This window comes from Ambystoma mexicanum, chromosome 6q (assembly GCF_040938575.1).
Source record: "Ambystoma mexicanum isolate Mex_15411 chromosome 6q, UKY_AmexF1_1, whole genome shotgun sequence".
In the NCBI taxonomy this organism is placed as follows: domain Eukaryota; kingdom Metazoa; phylum Chordata; class Amphibia; order Caudata; family Ambystomatidae; genus Ambystoma; species Ambystoma mexicanum.
The window spans coordinates 181,645,096-181,668,395 of NC_090937.1; the positions used below are offsets into that span (position 1 = coordinate 181,645,096).

Genomic DNA, 23,300 nt, shown 5'->3' on the forward strand with positions numbered 1-23,300 from the left:
AAGGAATACAAGTGTAAGATATGTGAGAAACCTGAAGGAATCTCCCTAGCTACCTCCTGCTACCGTGGTACCGGCCTTGACTCCAGATACTTAGAAAGTCGAAGCGGCTCATCACAGCCAGTGAGTGGAGGAGTGAAACGATAAGAAGCCGAACTGTGTTGAATGAAAGTTGCCAAGTGGCATAGTGAAGGAAAGTTCAAAGAACTGTAAAATTGTTAAGGGAAGACTAGCTACAGAGGGGACTGGCACCAAGTGGGTGCTGACTCAAAAAACCCTGGTTGATCCCGTGTTGATTAAAAGTACTGATACCAAAAGGCTGTAGGAGAACCGCTAAGACAGGTCAAAGTGTTCATACAGGAGGTCTAGTAAAGTCCCTGTACAGTCGAAAGTCTTTGACTGATAAACTGTTAAGAAAGCAAGGGAAAGGGAAATGAATCCTGCATCAAGAAGAGAATACATTTGACAAGTAAAGGGGAGCGAATCCTGCTAAAATGAAATGTGATTGTGAAGTGGCAAGAGTGAACCCGATGAAGGGATGCCGATAAAGAGGGGCAAAGTCTAAAGTCCCAAGAAACAGTGTGTTGACAAAGGTGAACCCGGCAGAGGAAGGTCCACGTGAACTGTTTAAAAAAACATTAAGATTTGTGAAAGAGAGGAAAGTCACAGTGAACCCTGCAGAGGAAGGCTGAGATTTGAGAGGGGCCTGCGCCCAGAAGAGGGGGACCCAAGGTTAAGAAATCAACACCTAAAGTACCAAAAGGAAACAAACATTTACTTGTTATTACTGAGACATCAGGCCATCAAAGGCAAGAGACTTTTGAGAGTAAAGAGACTTGGCCCTTCAGAACCTGATAGCTGAAACGGAACTGTCGACTCGTGCTGGGACAGCTAGAGTGTGTGCTGCGCTCAGGAGACCCACCTTATCCAGTTCTCAAAACGTGGGAAATTGAGACCCTTGGCAATCACATCCTGACATATTTGTGAGCACTTCTTTCTTTTGAAAACCCTATCCCACACTCTCTATATTTAGTTTTAAGGATTTGGCAATAGTTTTATTTATAGTATAGGCCATTTATTTTGACAAGACGACACAAGGACTGCCTTACTTTCATTCGATGGTCGAAGCTTGCTTCCATCTTAGATTTAGTTTTAGATTACATGTTTTTCCAACCTGCATACAGTTTAATAAACACCTTTGAACTGTGATCACTTGTGTCTGTCTTTACTGTTGTCACCATGAGTTCCTTACAGATATCAGAAGCCCAAAGCAGAAGAGCCTGTGAGGGGCCAAACAGATCTAAGGGGCACTTATGGTTGCGCGTCCTGTATTGGGTTGACTGTGTGGTCTGGCAATTGCACCTAGACCAACGAGTTACCTACTGTGAAGATCACAAACATTATAAATCAAGCCAAGGAGAAGCGTATAGGGTTCCTGGTTGCGTGACCTGTAATGGATGGACGATGTGGTCTGACAACTGCGCCTTGACCTGGAAACCCTAAATGATGACAAGTAACGGACATTGGAATTGAGCCATGAAGAACTGTGAAATAATTGATGAAGCAAGCCAGAAGGTGGGACAAGTGGACCTATTGCTTTCTCGTATTGAACATTGAGCGGATGAAATCAGTATAAGTGCTACAGTAAAATCTTGGGGAAGGGAACTCTGACAGTTGAAGGAACTGAGAAAAACTGGCTTGGGCAAGGGAACCTCAAGACCTCCTATTTGTGTGAACTGTACTATATTGAACTTGAGGAAAGGGAACCGCAAGACCCGGCAGAACATTGTTTATACAAGCTGGAACTATTTTGCACTTCGGATAGAGAACCCAAGAAGAACTTAAGCTGAGAACAGCTGAGACTTTACTTTTGAACACTATTTTGTTGGCTAAGAAGAAAAACACACTTTGTAAATTTCTAGATATGAGGGCAAGCATAGGTATTGACATGGACAGACCTTTGATTTGGACTTACGGACACAGACTTCCCTTAGTTTTCTTAAGGCAGGAGAGATCCTTATCTTAGTTATAGGGCAAGTTAGGCCTTACACAATCCTGACATTTAAATAAAGTATTCTTTGAAACTTAAGTTCTGTTGTCTGAGTCATCTCTCTTGATACCATGCCAGTCTCACATGGTGAAGAAGACAAAGGAAGTATAAAGGAGGAGGTGAAGCATGAGCTAACAGCTGAGGTGATGGAAGAAGAAAGCAGTAGAAAGGAGGTGGCCGGATGGGAAGTCCGAATCATGAGGGAGAAGAGGCGTGGCACAATAGAGCTGGTCAGAATCCTGAAGAGGGTCAGAGGAGAGTGATTAGGGAGAGGGTGAGGGCAACCCCAGAAAGTGGGAGGTAACCATAAGAAGGAAGCAATGCACCAAAAAAGGGGACATTAAGCATGTTTCAGAATTAGACCAAAGGACCTGGAGAGAATCCTAAATTGGTAGAGCAGATGAGGTCCTGCGAGCAACTAGAAAGTTTTTTTTCTCCATCGTTTTTATTTTATTTTGTTCCGTACAACATACTACCAACCAAACATAAAGACAGTTTTTTCCATAGTATAACAAATGTATATTCACAATCTTGTGGGTTGCACGTGAGTTTACATTGCATTCTGCTTTTACCCTGTCTAAAGGCCTCCTCTTGTTCCGCAGCATAGGCTGCCTCCTCCCGGCTACCCATCTTATCCGTGGTCCTACACGCCTTCCCTCTCCATTTCAGCACCCCTTCGGTATATTTCTGTGGGCTTGACTCTTCGCTTTCCTCAGTAAGCATGGCCTGAGTCAGCGCATTCCAGGCTATTAAAACCTCACTGGCCTCATGCAACTCTTTACGCAGCGCTCCCAGCCATGCTACGGTCTGCACTTGTGACGATCTCTTCAGGTCACTCCACCAGGCCTCCCAAATGGGGCCCTCTGCTTTTTTCCTCACCATGGCTATCCTGCATTTTCCTAGTATAGAGATCGGGTATTTCATTTTGGTGAGGTGTGTATCGCCCCCTCTTACTCCTCGGGAACAGACCTAGCAAACAGGCTCCGGGGGCCAGTCTTGTATCTGGATGCCTCCTCTTTCCACTCTTTGCGTAATCTTTCCCCAGAACCGCCTAATTATTGGGCATGTCCAAAACATGTGTAGCATGTCTGCCCTCTCTTGTGCGCATCTCAGGCAGGTGTGCTTCTGTTTCCCAGCCATACGGTATAGTCTATGTGGAGTCATGTACGCCCTGCTTGTGACATATATGGGTCAGTCTGCACCTGGCATTTCTTGAGTCTCTCTTGGTGTATTGCAGAACTCTCTTTCATTCTCCATTTGTGAAGGATCTGCCCACGTCCATCTCCCATCGTTCTCTCACCCTTAGTTGCTGTCGAGTGCAGCCGCCCAGGAGCAAGTCATATATACTAGAGATCATATGTCCCCCTTCTGCCATGTCATACATAATATCTAATTTTGTGTTTGTTTCCACCACTTCTTCAGGGTCCGCCCATCTCTCATTAATTCTCCTGACAATCCCCAGATATAGTAAAAATTGGCCTTGATGTATGTCTTGTTCGTCTACTAGAGTTTGGAAACTTAATCTTTTACCTTCTCGTAGCAGGTCTCCAATGGTGGCCATCTCTTTGTTGTCCCACTGCCTTCTGTATTGTCCCACTGCTCCCTGTTGGTCTCCTATGAATCTGATTAAGGGAACGTGGTCAGAGCAGGGATCAGTCACTCCCAGGCGTTTCCAAACCTTGTTCCATATTTCCCTAGCATGTTTTAGCAGCTTGGAAGGACTCTCTAAGGGTGGGTTCTCTGACCAATAGGACCTCCTTTAAAACGTGTTATCTCATCCTAGGCTGTAATAATAGGGTTTCCTGCGTGGTGTCGTCTCCCAACCAGTTTACTATGAATTGTAATTGCCCTGCTAGGTAGTAGCATTCAAAGTCAGGCACTTCCATCCCTCCCTCAGAGTAGTCCCTCTGCAGTGTGCTCAGTGCAATCCTGTTTCTCCCATTACTCCACAGAAATTGCCTCACCATTGTATTCAACTGATGGAAAAAGGTTGTAGGTATATTATAAGGTATATTGACGAAGTAGTACAAAAGTCTTGGGAGTTCAACCATCTTTAGGAGGGCTGCTCTACCTGGTACCCCTAGTGGCAGTTTTTTCCAGAATCCCATGGAGTTGCTCACCTCCTGTAAGGCCCTCAGTGTATTGTCTACATGAGCGTCCGCCAGGGCATGCCACATGTTGATACTTAGGTATCAAAAAGTGTTGTTTTCCCATTTATGGCCCAGATTCGGTAGCTGCGCTGCGGTCCCTGAGGCCCAAAAGTGGGAACAGACAGGATTTCTCTCTGTTCACCCTGATGCCAGAGAAAGTGCCAAATTGATCTATTACGTCTAATAGGTGCAGCAGATTGTCTTCTGGTTGGCTTACATATAGCAACATATAATTGCATATAGAGAGACTAGATCTATTGCCCCATCTACCTGATGCCGGCTTCGGCATATTTTCTTAGGAACACTGCCAGCGGTTCCAATGCGAGTATATAAAACATTGGTGACAGCGGGCAACCCTGCCTGGTGCCTCTGCCCACCCTCCATCCCCCAGAGATCTGTCTTCCCATCTTGACCCTTGCCATGGTGGCCATATATATTAATTTCTCCAGCATTGGCATCTTTCATAGATTCACATGCTTGAATATTCCCTGTCGTCAGACTGGGAATCCTCGGTAATAAAAATGAATTATTAAACACTTTCAATATACATCCCTTCTCCTCTAGAGAATGCATGTAGATACTCCATTGTGGTTTATGAGCCACTCCATTGTGTAGTCCCTCCACCTCACCTTGGTCCTTTATGGCCCCAACCAATGAGGTGGCAGGGCTTAAGCTCCGCCCCAGGCAGCCATCTTCATATTTTTCACTGCAGTCTATCAGACAGAAGGAATCCTCCAGCTCTCTGAGCTTTCAAAATTATTTTCACCTTCGGTGTGTAGTATATATTTTCTAATATATTCTACCGTTTTCCCGTGCTTAGGGGCTTGCTATTCTGAGTCTTTGGACTCTGAGAAACGTTTTTATTGGTACTTTTTAGTCGAGTGAAAGTTCTCCTAAGCATGACTGAGCTTCAGCCTGCCAAGAAGCCTTCCCTGTTCAGGGACTGCACGAGGTGCAGAAAGAAACTGGTCTACATGAAGGATCCACATGACCAGTGTATTTACTGCCTATATCCACATATCATCAACAAATGTGACATTTGCAGGACTCTATCGACCAAAACCCTGCAGGACAGACACAGGAGACTTCTGTTAGATCTAGAAGCCCAAAGGTCTGTCCTCTGACGAGGAGTCTGCCAAAACAGCTCTTGTAGCGTCTACCAAACCATCTGAGAGACAAACTTCTAAAAGAAGGGCCTCTTCAGTGGAAAGGAGTTCCTCTCCCTCTCATAAGGCTAACAGAAAGTTGGAAGCCACTTCTTCTATGCCTCCCTTGGACCCAGGACACCACAAAACACGTCATCCTGAAGAAAAAATCACCTCCAAAGGTAAGGAGGCGTTTTAAAAAAAACTGGGGTTCGGGGGCAGCCATCCACAGAGAAGCTGTCCATGAGTGGCAGCAAAATCAGGACGCGCCGTTGACGAAGCTGCCGTCAACAACAACAACACTCCAAACCTCATCGTCCACGACGAAATCCTCGTCGACTAAGTTATTGTTCACGAAGCAGTCGTCGTCGAAGGAAGTACATCACTCGTCGTCGAAGCTCTCGTCCACGAAACTCTCGTCCACGAAGCAACCATCTTCAAAGTCTTCGTCCACGGAACCACTGTCGACAAAGCCATCGTCGGCAAAACCACCGTTGACGAAAGTACTGTCGACGATTCCCAAAAATTCTTTGTCTTCTGAAGAAATAGAACCCACAACACCATTCGCGGACATCGCGGATAAATCATCCAATGTGAGCAGTCTTCACAAGTCTTTGGGACCTGCGTCTCCAATTCCATTTACACCTGAGCCAGTTGGAGCACAACTGTCCCCTTCAAAAGAGATGACGGAACTTCCTGACGTCATCCTTCAGGAGGAGTTCTCAGACAAGGAAATACCTGGTGAGCAACCTTTCCTCATTCCTAAGGAAAACAGCCCTCCTTGGCAACCGGATTCAGAGGACATGGCTGATCCTTATGACCCGGTGCTCATGGCATCGATGCAAAGAATCATCGAGGAGTTTAACAGGTGCCAAGAGCGGCAGAATAGGTCTTCTGTACCTAAGGAAACCCCCCTGAGGGATACATCACCTCGGCATAGCACACCCGGACACTCCCCTTCTAGGAGTAGAACGCAGAAAAGAGCAAGATCTCTTGAGCCTACACTTAGATCCAGGAGCACAACACTTAGTGCTTCACTGACAAGAGTCCCCTCTACAGCATCACCTTATAGATCTCAATCACCAGTTTGAGACCCCACTATGATACCTTCATCTGTGTCAGTATCTGATTGGAAGGAGAGATTACGCAGGAACCGGATGCTTCCAGTGAATGGGATGATTATATTGTCGAGAAACCCAGGAAGAAGGACTTACCAGGTGATGCGTCACCTCCAGACGTTGTGGTATAGTTTCATACTTCAATTGGGAAAGCTGCAGACTTGTTCAAAATACAAGTTTCTCCGGAAGAAAAGAAGTCAGTGCTCTATGAGCACAGGGACAAACGCAGAAGAACGGTTACCACCATTCCGCTACTCGACACCATATGGGAGTCTGGGTCAAAGATACTGGCCACACCCTTATACACACCTGCTTTAGTCTCAAGGCCTGCAAAGAAGTACAAAGCACCTGACTCAGCTCCGCTTTGTTTAAGGGGTCATACAAAGCTAGATTCAGTCATCACAGTAGCGGCTAGAAAGAAATTAGCCAACCCATCATCATTACTGTCAGCACCACCAGACAAGGAAGGTCGTAAACTGGAAGCCATGGGTAGAAAGGTGTCTTCCTCAGCATCTCTCACTATCAGAGTGGGCAACGCATTAGCCATGACAGCCAGTTTTGACCGCGAGCTTTGGTTTTCGCATGTCCAAGCTGAACAAACATCTAGCAGCAGATTTACAGGAGGAAGCCAGGTCCATCATTGCAGACGGAGAAGCCACTCCAGACCACATGATCGACGCGGCTGTCAATGTTTCTGAATCAGGTTTCAGACAAATGGCCCACGGCCTGGTGTTAAGGAGACCGGCATCGATGAAAGTCACGAATTTCAGGCCTGAGGTGCAGGCGAACATTTTTGACATGCCCTTCGATGGGCAAGACTTATTTGGCAAGAAGAGAGATGACCACCTGAAAGGAATGAAAAAGGACACAGATGCAGTTCGAGCCATTAGTTCCTTTAAGGATAAATATAATATTGGTGCACCCGCTCGACTACCAGACGAGTACTGACTGCTGGTCTGCTGTAAACGCTGCTTGTTGCTGCCTTCGCGCTCAATTCACCTTCTTGTGGACTTCATTGTGCCTTCTTGTTGGTCTGATTGGGTATACTTTCAAACACCATCAAGTTTAATTTAAGATTCATTTAAAATTCCTAAACCATCCTAATTTAGTGTATTTTAACTATACACACCTGTCTTCCCAAACAGTTCCCTTAAACCATGCCCCCTCACGTGAGACGCCTATTTCATCAAGGACTCGCGCGCACCCGCTCGAGTACCAGACGAGTACTGACTGCTGAGCCGCAGTGCAGCATGCCAGCGAGTCAGCTCGAGTCTTGGTCGGTGGGTTCCTTTTTTTGTATCTTCGTTCCTTTACTAATACAAGTGACTGCCCGCGGAATTTGATTTGCATTTTAACTGCAAGCTCTTGTGTACTTGTATAATCCAGCTCAATGAACCAGCTTATTGAGGGCATGCCCCACCCCTCCAATCATATGATGCAACAACATCTTTTCTTAAAGTCCCCTAAGAACTCTAATTCTAGTAAAGCAACTTTAAGTTCCCTGAAAAATATCGGATTTTCTCCTGACATCCATACTTTTCTTTTGAACAGTGACCCTGTACGGATTTCTACCTTGAACATGCAATCCTTGAACAACAAACTCACTTCTTTAGCTGCTCTTCGACCTCCCTCTAAAACTGATGTGACTGTAGCCCCTTTACCGAACTTGTTATCGGACGCAACCATGCAATGCTGCATTTCGTCTGCTAACAGTCCTACTGTTATTGATACCTTTCACACACCAACTTACTTGCCAGAGTTCTCCATGGACTCTCAGGACCCTAATCCTCGGCAACCTGTTCTAACCTTTTTGCCAATTCCCCCTATACTCTCAAATATTGGCTCCTCCAAATCAAATCAGCGATACAGGAAATCACTCATGTAATCCCATGACCAAATCGCATAACTTGACCCTCCCTCTTCGCACTCTACCCAATCTCATGAAAGCACAATCACTCTAGGTGCTATTCCAGAAGTGAATCCACCCCAATCTACCGCTGAACTTTCAGCTCTTTCAAACTCCCCTGAGTTACATCCCACCGATGTACCAGAAGACATTATTTAATCTGGTGAATATGAATCTTCCCTAGTAGCCTCATTCTCCAAACCAGTTCCACAGCCTTCATTTGGATTTCCCTCAAATTCCAGTCTCATTTTAGAGGCGGCCTTAGCAGCCATAAATACTAGCATTTTCTCATTAACAAAATTATTTGAAGTTTTGGATCTTAGATCTGCTACTCAAAATGAATCATTGATCCTTTTGCACAGCAAACTAGATTGGCTTGCCACCAATTAAGTGACTCAATCTAACTTAGAAATGATTGCTCCTTGTGTTCCATCGGATCCGCAAAATGTGATACCTCTAGAACTGCCACAGGTCAAGTGTGAAAGCAAAATCCATTCAGGTATACCTGAATTTGTCAAATCACCCCAAAATGAGTCCTCTAAGTCAGAGACCCCAGTCGGTTCAATCATTGAAAAAACGCTGTACGATCTATTTTCTAGACCTTCTCAAAATAAAAGGAGAAGAAAAGGTAATAGAAAACTTACATTACAGCGGTTAAATGACTCTAATCCTAATCAGAATATCAAACAAAGAAAAAACAAAAAAAACTAAAATTCCTCTCCTCCTCCAACCAAAAATTCCAAATCCAAGACTAAAAAATGTGTAGCAAATTTAACCTCTCCCCAACAAATGCCGGTTACCACTGTTGATGAGCCGACTCCTCCTTCATCCACTCATCTGCACAAAGTTGTAAAAGACGCAAACCTGCTTGATTCGGATGTTGGCATCTCTAAAGGTAAGACTTTTGATAAGTCATGTAACGCCTCTCAAGCAAATTGCGGAACTTCTAACCAGATCAGTTTGAACTCTACACATGATCATCTGATGAATTTATCAGTATATTCACATAGTAACTGTTAGGCAGAAACCTGTGCAGTTCCCTTGGGGACCACTGCAAAAGATTTAGGACTACAGGTATAGCAGTAAACCCACTTGGTAGCAGTCTGCACCACCCAGATTTACCTGGTAGCTGTGGCTGAGCAGTCAGACTCCCCTCAAGAAGAGTTAGGCAGTATGCAAAGTATACACAATAGGTACTCAAATACAATAGCACAAGCAAACACTGACCAGAGCTTGGTTTCAAAAGTATATAGTTATTTATTTATTAAACACACATAAGTTGAAATCACTCTAGCAAAATATAGTAAAAACACTTCAAACACAGTTATAATGAAAGCAGTTTCAACCCTTACTCCTATCTAGACAACTCTAGGTTAACACCACATAATTAAAACAGAGGTGAGCGCTTAACGTTAGATGACACTCTAGTAGGTTCAAGAAAGGGGTAAAAAGAAACAGAAATGGGTTAAACACACCACTCTAAGGTCCAGAACACTTGCAATAGGCTCAAAGAAGCACAATGTCACAGGTGAGCAAAAGTCACTAGGCAGGGCCCACTCTTAGAGTAGCCGGAGCGAAAATGTGCCCAAGATCACACTGTTATTAGGGATTCAAAGTCTTGCAAAGAGTTAGAAAGAATTTAGAGTGGCTTAGAAAGTTTAGCCAGGGTGTTCCAGGCACTCCCAGGTTCGAAAGCCGGGGGCTAAATCTACCCCGTACAGTCGGTGGCAAGGGAAGCCAGGCGGAACACGGTACCTTAAGCGGAAAGGATCCTCCAGCGGTGGCAGTTGTTCCAGGCAGTGGTAGCAAGGCTCGACGTCGGTCAGGGGAGAAGAAGTTCTCGCTGAAGAGCAGAAGAAGAGGGTCGTTGCACTGCCCGGGAAGAAACCAGCCGCGGAGTCCTCCGGTTAAAGGGTTGTACCGACTTTCGTGGTTGGGGTAAAAGTGGTGGGGTTCCGGTTGCCGGGGTGCTTGGCACTGGCAAGGCGGCCACGAGATACCTCGAGAAGCGGAAAGAAGGTGAAAACCGGTTGTCCCCACCAGTCAAGGGAAGGAGCCACTCCGTTAAGAGTTCTCCTCGGTCGTCGGGAAAAGTGGTGAGACGGTTCAGCAGGGCTCCACCGGGTGGTGTCGTCGAAGCAGGTCGGCTCAGCTCTTCCCTCGTCGGATTCTTGGTCCTGTGGCGACTTCTAAAGTTCCAGTCCCCAAAGCCCTGCTTTTATGCAGCAAACCCCCATTCACCCAGCCTAGCTGTCACTCAAACATGCTAAGTGGTGAGCCGGCCGGCTCACCACTTGGGCCAATCAGGACGGAGTGCGACTTGAGTTACCAAGGTAACTCAGTCCAGGGTGCCTAAATCCCCCTCCACCCCTCCTAAGTACCCCAGACAGAGTGGCACCACTTTGGAGGGCTTCTGTGGAGAAGCCCGCCAAAAGTGGAACAAAGGGCTCCACTTTGGGTCAGAGTTACAGAGGCGAACGCCAACGCCATTTTAGAATCAAGTTTTGGCAAAAAGTCCCAACCGGAGTTATAATAATAAATATATAAACCGGCGGTATGTTTAAGGCTACCGTAAATAAATAATTAAATGTGTTAGCCTAAAACAATGGGAAATCCCATAGGGAAATATTCGCGGTTGAATATAAAAAGTAGTTTCCACTGCCACCAGCCAAAACTCGATCAGGGGGGACGGAGACGTGCCCCCTCGACTAACAGACCCTGGGGCAATCGAATTGCCCCAGCCAGTACGTCCACAATATGATGGTTTGTACTGGTTCTGTTCAGGATTCAAGACTAGCAAAGTCTTTGGTGACTTTACATGCCCTGGGAGACAGTAGTCAGTCCCAGGGTATGGAGTCTATGTTGGGGAGTCCCTAGGACACCCCTGGGTCACGGCACAGAGGGTGCTGTGTAACCCACATCACAAAAATACATGAGGCCCTATGGAGTAAAAGACCCCATAGCCCATTCAACACAAGGTTTAACCAAGAAAACACACTTCAACATGTCCAAGAGTGAGGGTAAAAGAGTCTCACTCTTGGCAGGAGAAAAAAGAAACCCCAGAAATCCAGCAAAGCTGCTGGGGGACTCACTAGGTAGGGAAATTCAGCCTAAACAGAGAATTCTCCCTAACACTAACAAATCTATTATTGAAGATGTTCACCATGGCCTTCATGACAACTTTAATCATAAACATACAAATCCAACTTTGCGCATAAATTTTGACATCCAACCACCCTCTTTTAGAACCATGGATCAACGACGCAATTACTTGGATCCAAGTGCTTTTAGACCTCAAGAGAGAATTACTAATCCAATTACATCTTCATCTGGTTCAGTAGATTCTTCTATAAAATCTATCCAGTCTCAGGTTAAACATCCATCCCCGAGAGATGATGCTAGTCACATCATCTCATCATCAAAGACAGGCCAGTCTATTGGATGTTCCTCCCAAATGACCCTGGATATAATTCATGAAGAGATTAGACCTACCACTTATTATCCTGAACCACTGGTCCTTAAAGATGAGAACATTCACCGTACAATGCTGGACTGACTTTATTCTGATCCTTATCCAAATCGAACAACTATTCTCACAGTGTTTTAATTCCATCTCTTCTTTAAAACAAATAAAATCTAGTGACATTGTGTCCGTGAGATATCCAATTCCGGCTCACCAAGATATCTCAGTGATATGTATTCCCTCGCTAATTGTAAAAAATGCAGTATGGGTTGAGAGACAACAACTATTCATCAAAGGAAAGCGTCTTGAGGCCATCATGCCTCCCCCTCTAAGCAATCAAATCTTGCTTCAAAACCTGACTCTTCCAACCTCAAATGCAAATGATATAGCTTCTTGGCCCAATGACAGAACAACCTGTAGATGCATGAATGACGCTCGTTCAACGCCTAAACCCCCTCCTTCCAAAAGGGATTGGGTCAAGAGCTGCGAACAAAAATGACCAACTTCAATCAGATCACTAGGATAATACCTCGACTATTACTCATTCTTGCTCCTTAGCTTCCTGGAACACCAGGGGATTCTCCCATCAACTTTTCTCTCAATCCTCTGACTTGAACAAATTTGACATAGTTGTGTTGCAAGAAACCTGGATGCTAACAGCCCCAATATGGCCAAATCATCAAATTGAATCTGTTTTAGCTTCTAAACCCGCAAGAGGTCGCCCCGATGCTGGCCTCCTAGAGGCAGTCCGCAACGATTGTCAACTTGCACTAGCTGCTTGGCTATCTCCAGACTTGGCTATACAAGCTGTAAAACTGACCACCACCAGCATTAATCATCCTCTTTTTCCGAGCTGTGTTTTAATAAACATTTACTGGAACCCTGCTTCCCCTTCTGAACCACAGTTCTTAGATAAAATCGAAAATATCTTAAATAAAATCCTGCTCGAATCAACTGTTAAAACCACTATGATAGCAGGTGATTTCAATCTGAACTGCCTTTTAAATGTGAACACCCGGCCCAATTCAGAGCCTCAAAATGGTCGAGTCTAATGAACTTAAGGAAATTTACCATACTGAATGGCTCGACTCGAGAAGATTCACCTCCAAGACCAACATGGTCTAGAAATTCGAGTCAGTCAATTTTAGATTACATCTACATTTCATCTGACTCAAACAAGCTAATAGCCTCCTTTCAAGTATTACCCACCACGAGGAGTGATCATAACATCCTACAAGTCTGTTGGCTTCCCCATACATTCTTAAATGCAGCTTATTTCACACACAAACCTGAAATTGATAATGCTGGCAGATTAACAATCTTCATCAGAGACTTATAAGGACTGATCCACAAAAGTCCTGTTCGACGCAAATATTCTACAATGAGTGCATCATGATATTGAATGAAGAGTTTCATGGCACAACTCATCCAAAATTTGTTCATAAATATCGACAGATACCAGCCATCTTTAATCTTGAACAAGACACTGGCTTAAAACAAGGTTGTCCATTTGCCTCAATACTTTTTAACTTTTATATTAATGATCTGAACCTCATATTTCACTCGATACGTTCATTTCCACCAATATTGGGCAAGCATGAAATATCTTACATGCTATATGCTGATGACCTCATCCTGTTAGACAGAACTCCAATTGGCTTACAGAGAAAGCTCACTGCACTCTCTGACTTTGCATTAAAAAATGGCCTGATAATCAACACATATAAATCCAATATACTGATCTTTCAACATCATCGCTCAGCAACTAATTTTAAATTCAATTGGAAATTGGGCGACTGCTCGTTACTCCAAATACAGGGAATTAAATATCTTGGGGTAAACAAACTCCCATCCCTTGGACCAACCATACAAAGGAGAACTGGCTTCCAGGATGAGACTTCTAGTGATACAAGGGAAAGCTCTTCAATCAACCTATGGTAAATTTTCCATCTTACCAGGTAGAATATTTTACGTGCAAAAAGTCGTTCCTATTATTACATACAGGAGGCAATCCAAGGCTACACCTAAATCTGTGCGGTGGGACATTCTAGAGGGCATCTATTGGAAACATATGCTTCCTGTACCACCAAGTACTCCAATCGCACTCATTAGATATGAACTTGGTCTTGTGTCCCTTCAGGCTTCTGTATCTTGGCTAATGTTAGCAATTTATAGGAAAGGCCTAATATCTTCAGAACTTTCAACAAACTTGTTTCCTGTTTTGAAAGAAGTAATTCAGACTCCCAATTTCTAGACCACTGTTTCAGTGGAAACAAGCATGTAGTGTAATATTACACAAAGCAGACATCTCAGAAGCCTTGCTATTAGACTTTCCCGACAAAGCGAAAACCAAATTGCAGAGACAAGACTGGATAGCTACTTATGAGAAAATCAACACATATGAAGCTGTTAAAATTGGCTAATTTCAATTGAAAGCACTTAAGGCACTTCCCCAATATTTAACACAATTCCCAGACCGTATATATGCTAATTGTTTTTTGTGGGAAGTAAATGAAGACAAAACTGCAAAAATGAAACTTGCTATCTACAACAATTTGTCAGACCCAGCCAAGATATGTTGTTACTGTAAGCTACCTGATCCCATTGAAACCTCTAGACATCTCATGATAGATTGTTCACATCTAATCGACATGAGAACTCAATATTTACACAAACATTTCAATCATTGTATTTTATTAACTAACAACGAATTGTGGTCAGCAATGTTTAATGCTTCAAAAAATTCACTCAGTATTGATATTGTGCAATTCTTAAGAGAACTGAATTTATTTCCGTTATATTAGAAGCTTTAACAATAATAACCCATGTTTATTTTCTCTTGTCACTTACTGTTCATCATAAGTTGGTTGTCTAGGTCATCTATCACTGTTAAATTGATGCATTGTATAGTATGTAATAACAATTGTATGTAACGATTTGCATGATAACAACAAGAATCGTCTGACCGCGAGATTGCCGCTCACAAGAGATTGTGAACTATACTGTAGCTAGATGTGAATTTCTAAGAACTGCATTTTGGTGAAAACAATGTAATTTGAATTGTTAATATCACAGTTGAAAAAGTTGTCAACTCAACTAAACAGACCTTCCAGGATTTTGCGGCATGAAATGGCAAATTTTGCGGCACAAACCTTTATTTATTGCAGCATTTTTGCAGGACATTTTGTATTAACTGGAGGGTGTAAGATTGCCACATTGCAGGAAATAGGCAGAGTGCAAGGCTACAAGAGAGCCAGGGTATCATTATTATGTATCTTTTGTGTTCATTTAATAGGAAGAGTCCCAGATGTCTCTGGCTTGGCAGAACAGTGTTTTATTTGGCTACATTTCTGGTTTAATGTTCATGCCTATTTAATAGTATTAACTAAATTGATCATTATCAATTGTAATGCTGAAAATATTCCCCCTTTATGTTCTCCAATCCCCCAAACACCCACACACCTCTCTCACTAACACACATCTCACCATCTCTCCATCACAACTTACATTCCTTAACCTCTCACTCTGTCATCCAAATACTCACGTGCTATGTCACACTGTCAAGTCACAATTTGCACTGCCCAGCCCCTGCCACACTCCAAATCATACTCCCAACTCACACCGTACACTCTACAATTCCTCCCGCAATATACAGTCCTTCATTCTTTTGTGCTGCTTCTGCATCTTGCATCCTTTCTCCCATTTTATCGCACTCTTCCCTCATCCTTTTTCCCAAGCTGCAGCTCACTGCCTCTTTCTGGCCAACCGCTTCCTCTCTGCTTTCTGGCTCACTGACCACACGCTCCCTCTACTTTCTGTACCTCTGCTCGCTCTCAGATTTCTGGCCCACCGCATCACTGCTTCCTCTGCTCTCTTGTGCAGCGCTTCCTCCTCTGACCCACTGCTCTCCCTCTGCTTTCTTGCCTATCACTTCACATCTCACCCATCACTCTCCCTCTCTCTCATAGTGTAACCATTTCTTTTTTTTTAAATGTAGATTTTGACCCAGTTCCTCAAATAATGGGGCATTTAAAAAAAGAACGGAGGATATGGTATTTTTAGACAACCCATTTTTGGAAATGAGCAGGTCACCTTATTCTCAAAGGTGACCGGCGCATTTCCACAGGTTTGAGCTGTAGCGCAAATTGTGCGCTGGCCAGCTGGCTTGAATGGTGTTCTGGGTTGTTTGACCGAAGTGTAATTATTTGTGGCGGAATTGACCGTAGTCAATTTCACTGCAAATTGATTTGCACTTCAGCCAAACAACCCAAAATGTACCTTTCACCACCACCCCACCCTCTTCCCCACTTAACTGCTTGGTTGCTGCCGCTTCCCCTGCAACCCTGCGGTGCCAGATCCGTCCCTCTAACACGGGTCGGATCCGACTCCGCAGGGTCCCTTTTTCGTTATTTTCTTTTTTTTCTCGCCCCGCCTCCAATTTTGCGGAAAAAGGGGAAAACACTTCTGCAACCACCCTAGACCAAAAATACTGAACATGGGGAGCGGGTGACACCCCCACAACACATGTTTAGTATTTATAAAAATCGATCGAATAATACTGGACGAAATAGGTCAAATTGTAACATTCGATAGATTTTTGTCATCAAAATGGGCACTACTTTGAATAGAATCGCTCTCCAACAGTGTTCTGCAAGCTCCCAGCGCCTTTCACAGGGACAGGCCCTCGAGGTGCCTGCCGCTATAAAATGCGACCCTAAAAATGCATTTTTATCCTGTTTGAGGAACAGAAATGCAAGCGACAAAGCAACGGTTCATACCTTAAAAGAAATGCATGACAGGGTCAGGAAAGACCCTGTCATGCCGTGGCAGCCCCACATCCCGTGCGCCTAGGGTTGCCTACAATTTCTGCACATTTAAAAGTGCATCTTGCTTGGAAATGAGGGATGCACTTTTAAATTGACAGAAACGCCACTTTATTTGATCAAGGAGGTGAAAAAGGCCATCTGAATGGGTGCGCATATAAAATGTGCCCATTCATGTGTCCCTTGTGGATTGGGCTGCACTTTATTGGGGCGCAAGTGATGAGATGTGTTAGCGCATTTCGTTTCTTGTGTAAAAAAAAGTTGAGAACCTGGCACCCTGAGTACTATTTTTATAAAACAGTAATTTCTGCAGATTGCTTAAAAAAAAAATGCCCAAAAAAAACAATTTTTTAAAAAAGATGATGTTTTTGCACAAAACCGCAGTTTTTGCTGCATTTTGCGCTAAACTGCCGTTTTCGCGGCATTTTGCGGGATCGCAAAATCGCTATAAGCTGGAGGGTCTGACTAAACCAACATCTTAATAAAAAAAATATATAAAGACAGCAGGTCCTTTCGGCCCTTTCGAGGTGCAGCGTCAAAAGACAGAGGATACACACGTTCCTCCTATGGTCAGAAGTCACAGGGTAACACATTTCAAGGCAACAGATATCAATCCGCCAACAGGTATTCCCAGAGAGGAAGGCGCGGCTCTTCCCAAGGAAAGTCCCAGAACAAACGGAACTGACCATTCAATTCTTCCCCCTCTATGCCAAACAACTGTGGGGGGAAGGGTAAGCCAATATTTTCAACGCTGAAATTCGATAACATCAGACAAGTGGGTATTAAAGGTGGTTCGCAGGGGGCACACCATAGAATTCCTAGACCATCCTCCATCTCTTGCCCCCACCCCTCACAAAGTTCACATGATGCAGAACGTCATGGCAAAGTTCAAAAGTTACTGCACAAAGCAGCTATAGAGCCAGTCCCATATTCCCAGAAAGGAAAAGGTTTCTACTCCCGCTTCTTTCTAATCAAAAAGAAAAACGGTCAATGGAGGCCCATATTGGACTTAAGGGCACTGAACAAATACATCAAACGTATCAAATTCAAAATGATATCCCTGCAAGGCGTCTTACCGTGGCTGAACAGAAATGACTTCCTAGCCACGCTGGACTTAGAAGACGCATACTTCCGCATTCCAATTCATCCTGCCCACAGACAGTTCCCCAGGTTCACTATAGGAGACCGACATTTCCCATTTCGGGTACTCCCGTTCGGGCTAAAATCAGCACCGAGGGTATTCAGCAAGTATCTGGCGCCCGTGGCAGCGAACCTCAGAAGGTTGGGAACGGAGGTCTTTTCATATTTGAACGACCAGTTGATAAGGGCAAGCTCCCTCAGTCGAGCTTAATTGGCAGTGTCAAAAACGATAAAACTCCTAAAGAGAGTTAGGTTTTTCGATAAACAACGTAAAATCCTGCCCAGTATCCAGCAAGAAGGTTATTTTTCTGGGAACCGAGTTCGACACCACCATTCCCAGGGTAAGACCATCGGCGGACAGAGTAACAGCCATCCTCCGCTCAACATCACTGTTCCTAGAAAAAGAGACGACCACGGTACGATCTCTCAAATCCCTCCTGGAAGTTCAACGGATTTTCTCTGTATGGGGCCTGCCACAGATCGATCTTTTTGCCACCAGGATCAACAGGAAATGTCAAGCATTTGCCTGAAGGTACCCGGAACATCAATCAGCAGGAGATGCATTCTTGGTGGACTGGACAGGGAAGTTCCTTTATGCCTTTCCCCCCATTCCACTCATAGCCAGAGTTTTGCGCAGAATGAAGGAGCAGGATTGCTCCATGATCCTAATAGCGCCGGACTGGGTGCAACAGATCTGGTACCCGACTCTGCAACATCTATCCCTGTGGTCTCCAATTCTCCTCTAGGCTCATCAATACCTCTTGACTCAACAGAACCTCAAAGTCCTCCACCACGACCCAGCGAGCCTCTCCCTCAAAGCCTGGTTCCTGAGCAGTGCAAACTCATGAACTTGAACCTTCCAGCGGACTGCTCGGACATAATCAGGGCCTCTAGAGCCCCCTCAACAAGGATCACCTACGTGTGAAAATGAACCGTTTTTCTAAGTGGTGTGAAACCGGCAATTAACCCAATTACAGCTTCGGTAGAACATATACTACCTTACTTATTACATTTGGCTAAGGCAGGTCTCTCCCTATCCTCCATCAAAGTTCACCTGTCGGCCCTATCAGCATACATGACGACTCCAGAAGCGCAGTCATTTCTCTCTCTTCCCGCCATCAAGATCTTCCTGAAAGGGTTGATGCGTACTTATCCTCCTATGCCCTCATCAGTTCCTTCCTGAAGCCTGAATACTGTGCTAATGGCTCTCATGGAACCCCCTTTTGAACCCATTCACAGATGTGAAATAAAATTCTTATCTTGGAAAACAGCTTTCCTGATAGCCATGACTTCGGCCATGAGGATCAGTGAATTACAAGCCCTGTCTTCAGAACCGCCTTTTACTTTGTTTCAGCAAGACCGCATCATTTTGAGGACACACCCAAAATTTCTGCCCAAGGTCTTATCAGCAATGACACTTGCAGACCGCATTGTTCTACCATCTTTCTTCCGGAACCATACCTCGGAGGCGGAAAGAGCTTTACATTCCCTAGATGTGACTAGGGTTTTGGAAATTTTACTTGCAGAGAACTAAAGAGTTCCGATCATCTAACAGACTGTTCATTGCCTTTGCGGGCCGCACGAAAGGGCAACATATCTCCAAACAAAGTCTGGCAAGATGGGTCTCGTTATGCATTACCCATTGTCATCAATTGAACGGTGACCCCCTCTCCAAACAGCCTTCAGCACACTCCACCAGAGGAAGAGCGGCATCAGTAGCGTTTCACGCAGGGGTTCCCTTGAAGGACATCTGCAGAGCCGGTACCTGGAGCACTCTGCACACATTCGCTAAACACTACTGCCTAGCAGAAGATGCCAACAAAGAATCTGCAGTTGGACAGGCAATGCTGCGCCACCTCTTTGCATAAGGTAGGACCAGCCTATTTTCCCGCCTTTCCCTGAGTATGTAACCTTTGTGTTGCCGCATGGTAAAGGTTTGTCAGAAATATTGTTATTTTCTGCATCTATGCTCAGCACCCATCATACTGTAGTTCCTATGGTTCAAAATCTGAAAATGGCTGCCTGGGGCGGAGCTTAAGCCCTGCCACCTCATTGGTTGGGGCCATAAAGGACCAAAGTGAGGTGGAGGGACTACACAATGGAGTGGCTCATAAGCCACAAAGGAGTATCTACATGCATTCTCTAGGGGAGAAGGGATGTATATTGAAAAATTTGAATAATTAATTTTTATCACCAAGGATTCCCAGTCTGACGACAGGGAATATTCAAGCATGTGAATCTATGAAAGATACCAATGCTGTAGAAATACAGTTACAGGTAAGTAACTAAGACTTCACCCACTTCAAGGAGTGGGACTGGCTAGGATGGCTTGACTATGCAATGTATACCAAAAGGCTGCAAGAAGAGGGAGACAAACCTGGGAGATCGCTAGCATGGCTGTGCAGGCGCGAAGAACCTAGGGATAGGATCAGTGCTATAACTGATTCAAACCAAGAGCTAACCAGGACCCAACACGGGAAGGAGTGTTCTCAAACTTTTATGAGTCCCTATACTCTGCAGACATTGCAGAGAAAGGCAGTGATGCAGTAAAGGTCATATCCCAAATTGACCTACCAAAACCGACAGCAGAACAGTCGGACATGCTGGATGCGCCACTGTTGTCAGGGGAGATAGAGGAGGTGATAAGGGAACTCCTGACTGCCAAGGCACCAAGACCAGGTGGGCTCCCAGGAGAGTTCTGCAAAACCTACGCTGACATACTGGTGCCCAGACTGTTATCGGTCGTTGAGGAGGCCTATGAACTGGGGAAATTGCCCGATAGTCTGCAGGAAGCAGTTATAGTACCCATCCTTAAATCAGGTAAACCCCCACTGGAGTGCGGGTCATACAGACCCCTCTCAATGCTAAACCACAACTGTAAAATATTGACAGCGGTTCTGGCAAGCAGGCTCAAGAGGGCGGTCAGAGATCTAGTTCATGAGGACCAGACGGGTTATGACCAGGGCGCAACACGGCCTGGAACCGAAGGAGATTGCATCATGCCATAGATGGCACAAACTCGCTAGACGCTCACTGCGCGGTGAACTCTCTGGACGCAGTGACGACCTTCGACTTGGTCAGATGGTATTGGTTGCTGACGACCTTGGCGCACTTCGGGTTTGGCAAGAGTTTCTTGAAGTGGATGGAATTAATATATACGGCCCTCAAATACCGATGGTGCCATGTATTCCAGGTTTCGGGTAATAATGTCTCCATACATAACGTAGCCGGGAAAAGCCATTGGCAACATTATATATGGTGACATTATGCATGGGGACGGGTTGCGGGGATGTCCCCTGCTCTCCTTGTAAAAAAATAAATAGATGCGGGGGTGTCCCCCGCATGTTCAATGTAATAATGTCTCCGCAAAAAAACACAACTTTTTTGTCAGCAGACATTTATGCGGGGATATTATCACATGCAACTGCATTCCAGAGATCATAGAGAAGTGTGACAACCTAACTAATTTCTTTCTCTCTTTCTCTGTCATGGGCGATGCAAGGAAGAACCAGAAAGACGAGTCTGGCCACTCAAAACCCCCATAAAATCCTTGGTTATTTTCCCACTAGGTGAGGCAGAGCTTAAGGGACATACAATAGATCGGTGTTAGTGCATCCTAAGAGAATCCTGACAAGTCTGTATTTTGTTTTGGTAACTCCACACTGGGGCCTCAGGTAAACCCAAAATACTATATTATGTTAATTAAAATCAGACGTGAACCTTATATCTTTGCTATGAGTGGTCCCTTGATACCCTGCATGTGACACTACCCATCTGGGTTTTTAAATCCTTTGATGTTTGTCATTACTCTGAAAAAAGGGCAAGTCTCTACTTCTAGGATTACACTCTTGTTTCCTCCAGACAATACACCAGATTTCTCCTCTCTCATTATATAAGTCTGTGACAGTGTAAATTAACAGAAAAGAAACTGACTTGTGAAGATGCCAAATAAGAGTAGGGTGGTTCCCAAGCACTAACAGTTCACCAACAGTGCCTGTTCTTCAAGAATTGTTGTGTGCTGTGTCGTGCAAAAGTGTTGTGCCTTTGCTATACTGCAGAAGCTGTTCTATGAATGTAAAATCAGGAAGACAATAGGAATGAGAGAACACCAGACTGACTACTTGTGATTACCTTCTAGTTAACCTGCTCTATATGATTGTGTATGCGTGACTCAACTGCAGAATACTTATATAAGTGACAAAAAAATAATGTTAATAATGATCTTTGTATTCCCAGAGAAGATGATGTCAGGAGGACTATGTACCCATCCACTGTTGCTGACCAAACATTGCCAAGCCAAACAGATGTAAAAAAAGTAGATCTTATTTGTGATTCACTGAGAACTGCCTTGGAGAAATTAAATCCCCATAAGTAAGTCAAGTTATCAATATAGACTGAAATATGGGCAGTACAAGTGGTATCCCATATATCTGATTGGTTTTTGTGCTTTTTAAAAATTAGATAGATTTTTAATGTGCATATGATTTTTCAAAATAATGGTTTACGGTATTGTACAAAAGAGACCATTTGGGTGATGGGTTCGGATGCTGCTCCCCTTGTATTTGCAAAGCGCTAACGGCAATCACATGCTGTCTGAAATTGAGTCACTTGAATCGTTGGTGTTAAGGAAACGTTGGTAGCCATAGGAAAGGGACTTTTTCTCAGGTATGTGAATTACAGTGAACAGAAAAGCACAAAGTATCACAGTTATTGATTCATTTGTTTTATTTCAACAGTTCAAAGACTTTTTTTAAACAATTTTTATTAACTTTTATAACAACCAATCAACACACAAAAACAAACTTAGCAGTGCATGTTATACATTTTTAATATTTCGTATAGTGTTAAACTATAACCCCTGCCTACCCTTTACCCTCCCCCCTTAACTTGAGCCTACTCCATTTCGCCTTCCGCCGTTACATCCTCTCGGGGTGTTCGCTCTTCTGTGCTCTGGGAGATATCATCCCCGCTTAGGCATACCTGGTTGGATTCAAACAATGTGGCCACTAAATGCCTCCACGCTGTCAATGTATCTGCCTCTTCCTCCCCCCTCTATTGGCTGCTTCAGTCCATACCACCATTTCAGTTTCAGCCCACTTCTTGAGGTCATTCCACCACACCTCTACCTTTGTCCTGTTTCACCCTTTCCAGCCCATGGCAATCCTGCGCTTGGCCAGTATGTAAGCTAGGTCTTTAAGTTTGCCCACATGCTTTAGCTTGCATGGGCTAGGAACCCCTCCCCCCCAAAGATACATGCCCACACCGATTCCACACCTAGCGTGATCCCCTTTTCTGTCAGGCGGTGGGCCACTTCTTTCCAGAATGTACTAATTTCCGGCCATGCCCAGAACATATGGGTCATTTCCACATTCACTTCTCCACATTTGGGAAATGATTGTATTTCTGCGTTTTTCAATCGGGATATCCTATGGGGGGTCATGTACGCTCTATGAGTTACGTATAGCTGAATTTGTTACAACCCTGCATTTCTGGACACCTTCTTATGGT

At 44.4% G+C, this 23,300-nt stretch overlaps 1 protein-coding gene across 3 annotated transcripts in view; it reads left to right on the top strand.

The window, feature by feature from the left end:
* ELP1 (elongator acetyltransferase complex subunit 1) overlaps positions 1-23,300 on the top strand; it is a 2,667,893-nt gene that overhangs the window by 1,787,099 nt on the left and 857,494 nt on the right. For all 3 annotated transcript variants that reach the window (XM_069630608.1, XM_069630606.1, XM_069630607.1), the window contains exon 23: positions 22,029-22,163. In XM_069630608.1, coding sequence (XP_069486709.1) covers positions 22,029-22,163 — 135 coding nt within the window. The remainder of the gene's footprint in view (positions 1-22,028; positions 22,164-23,300) is intronic.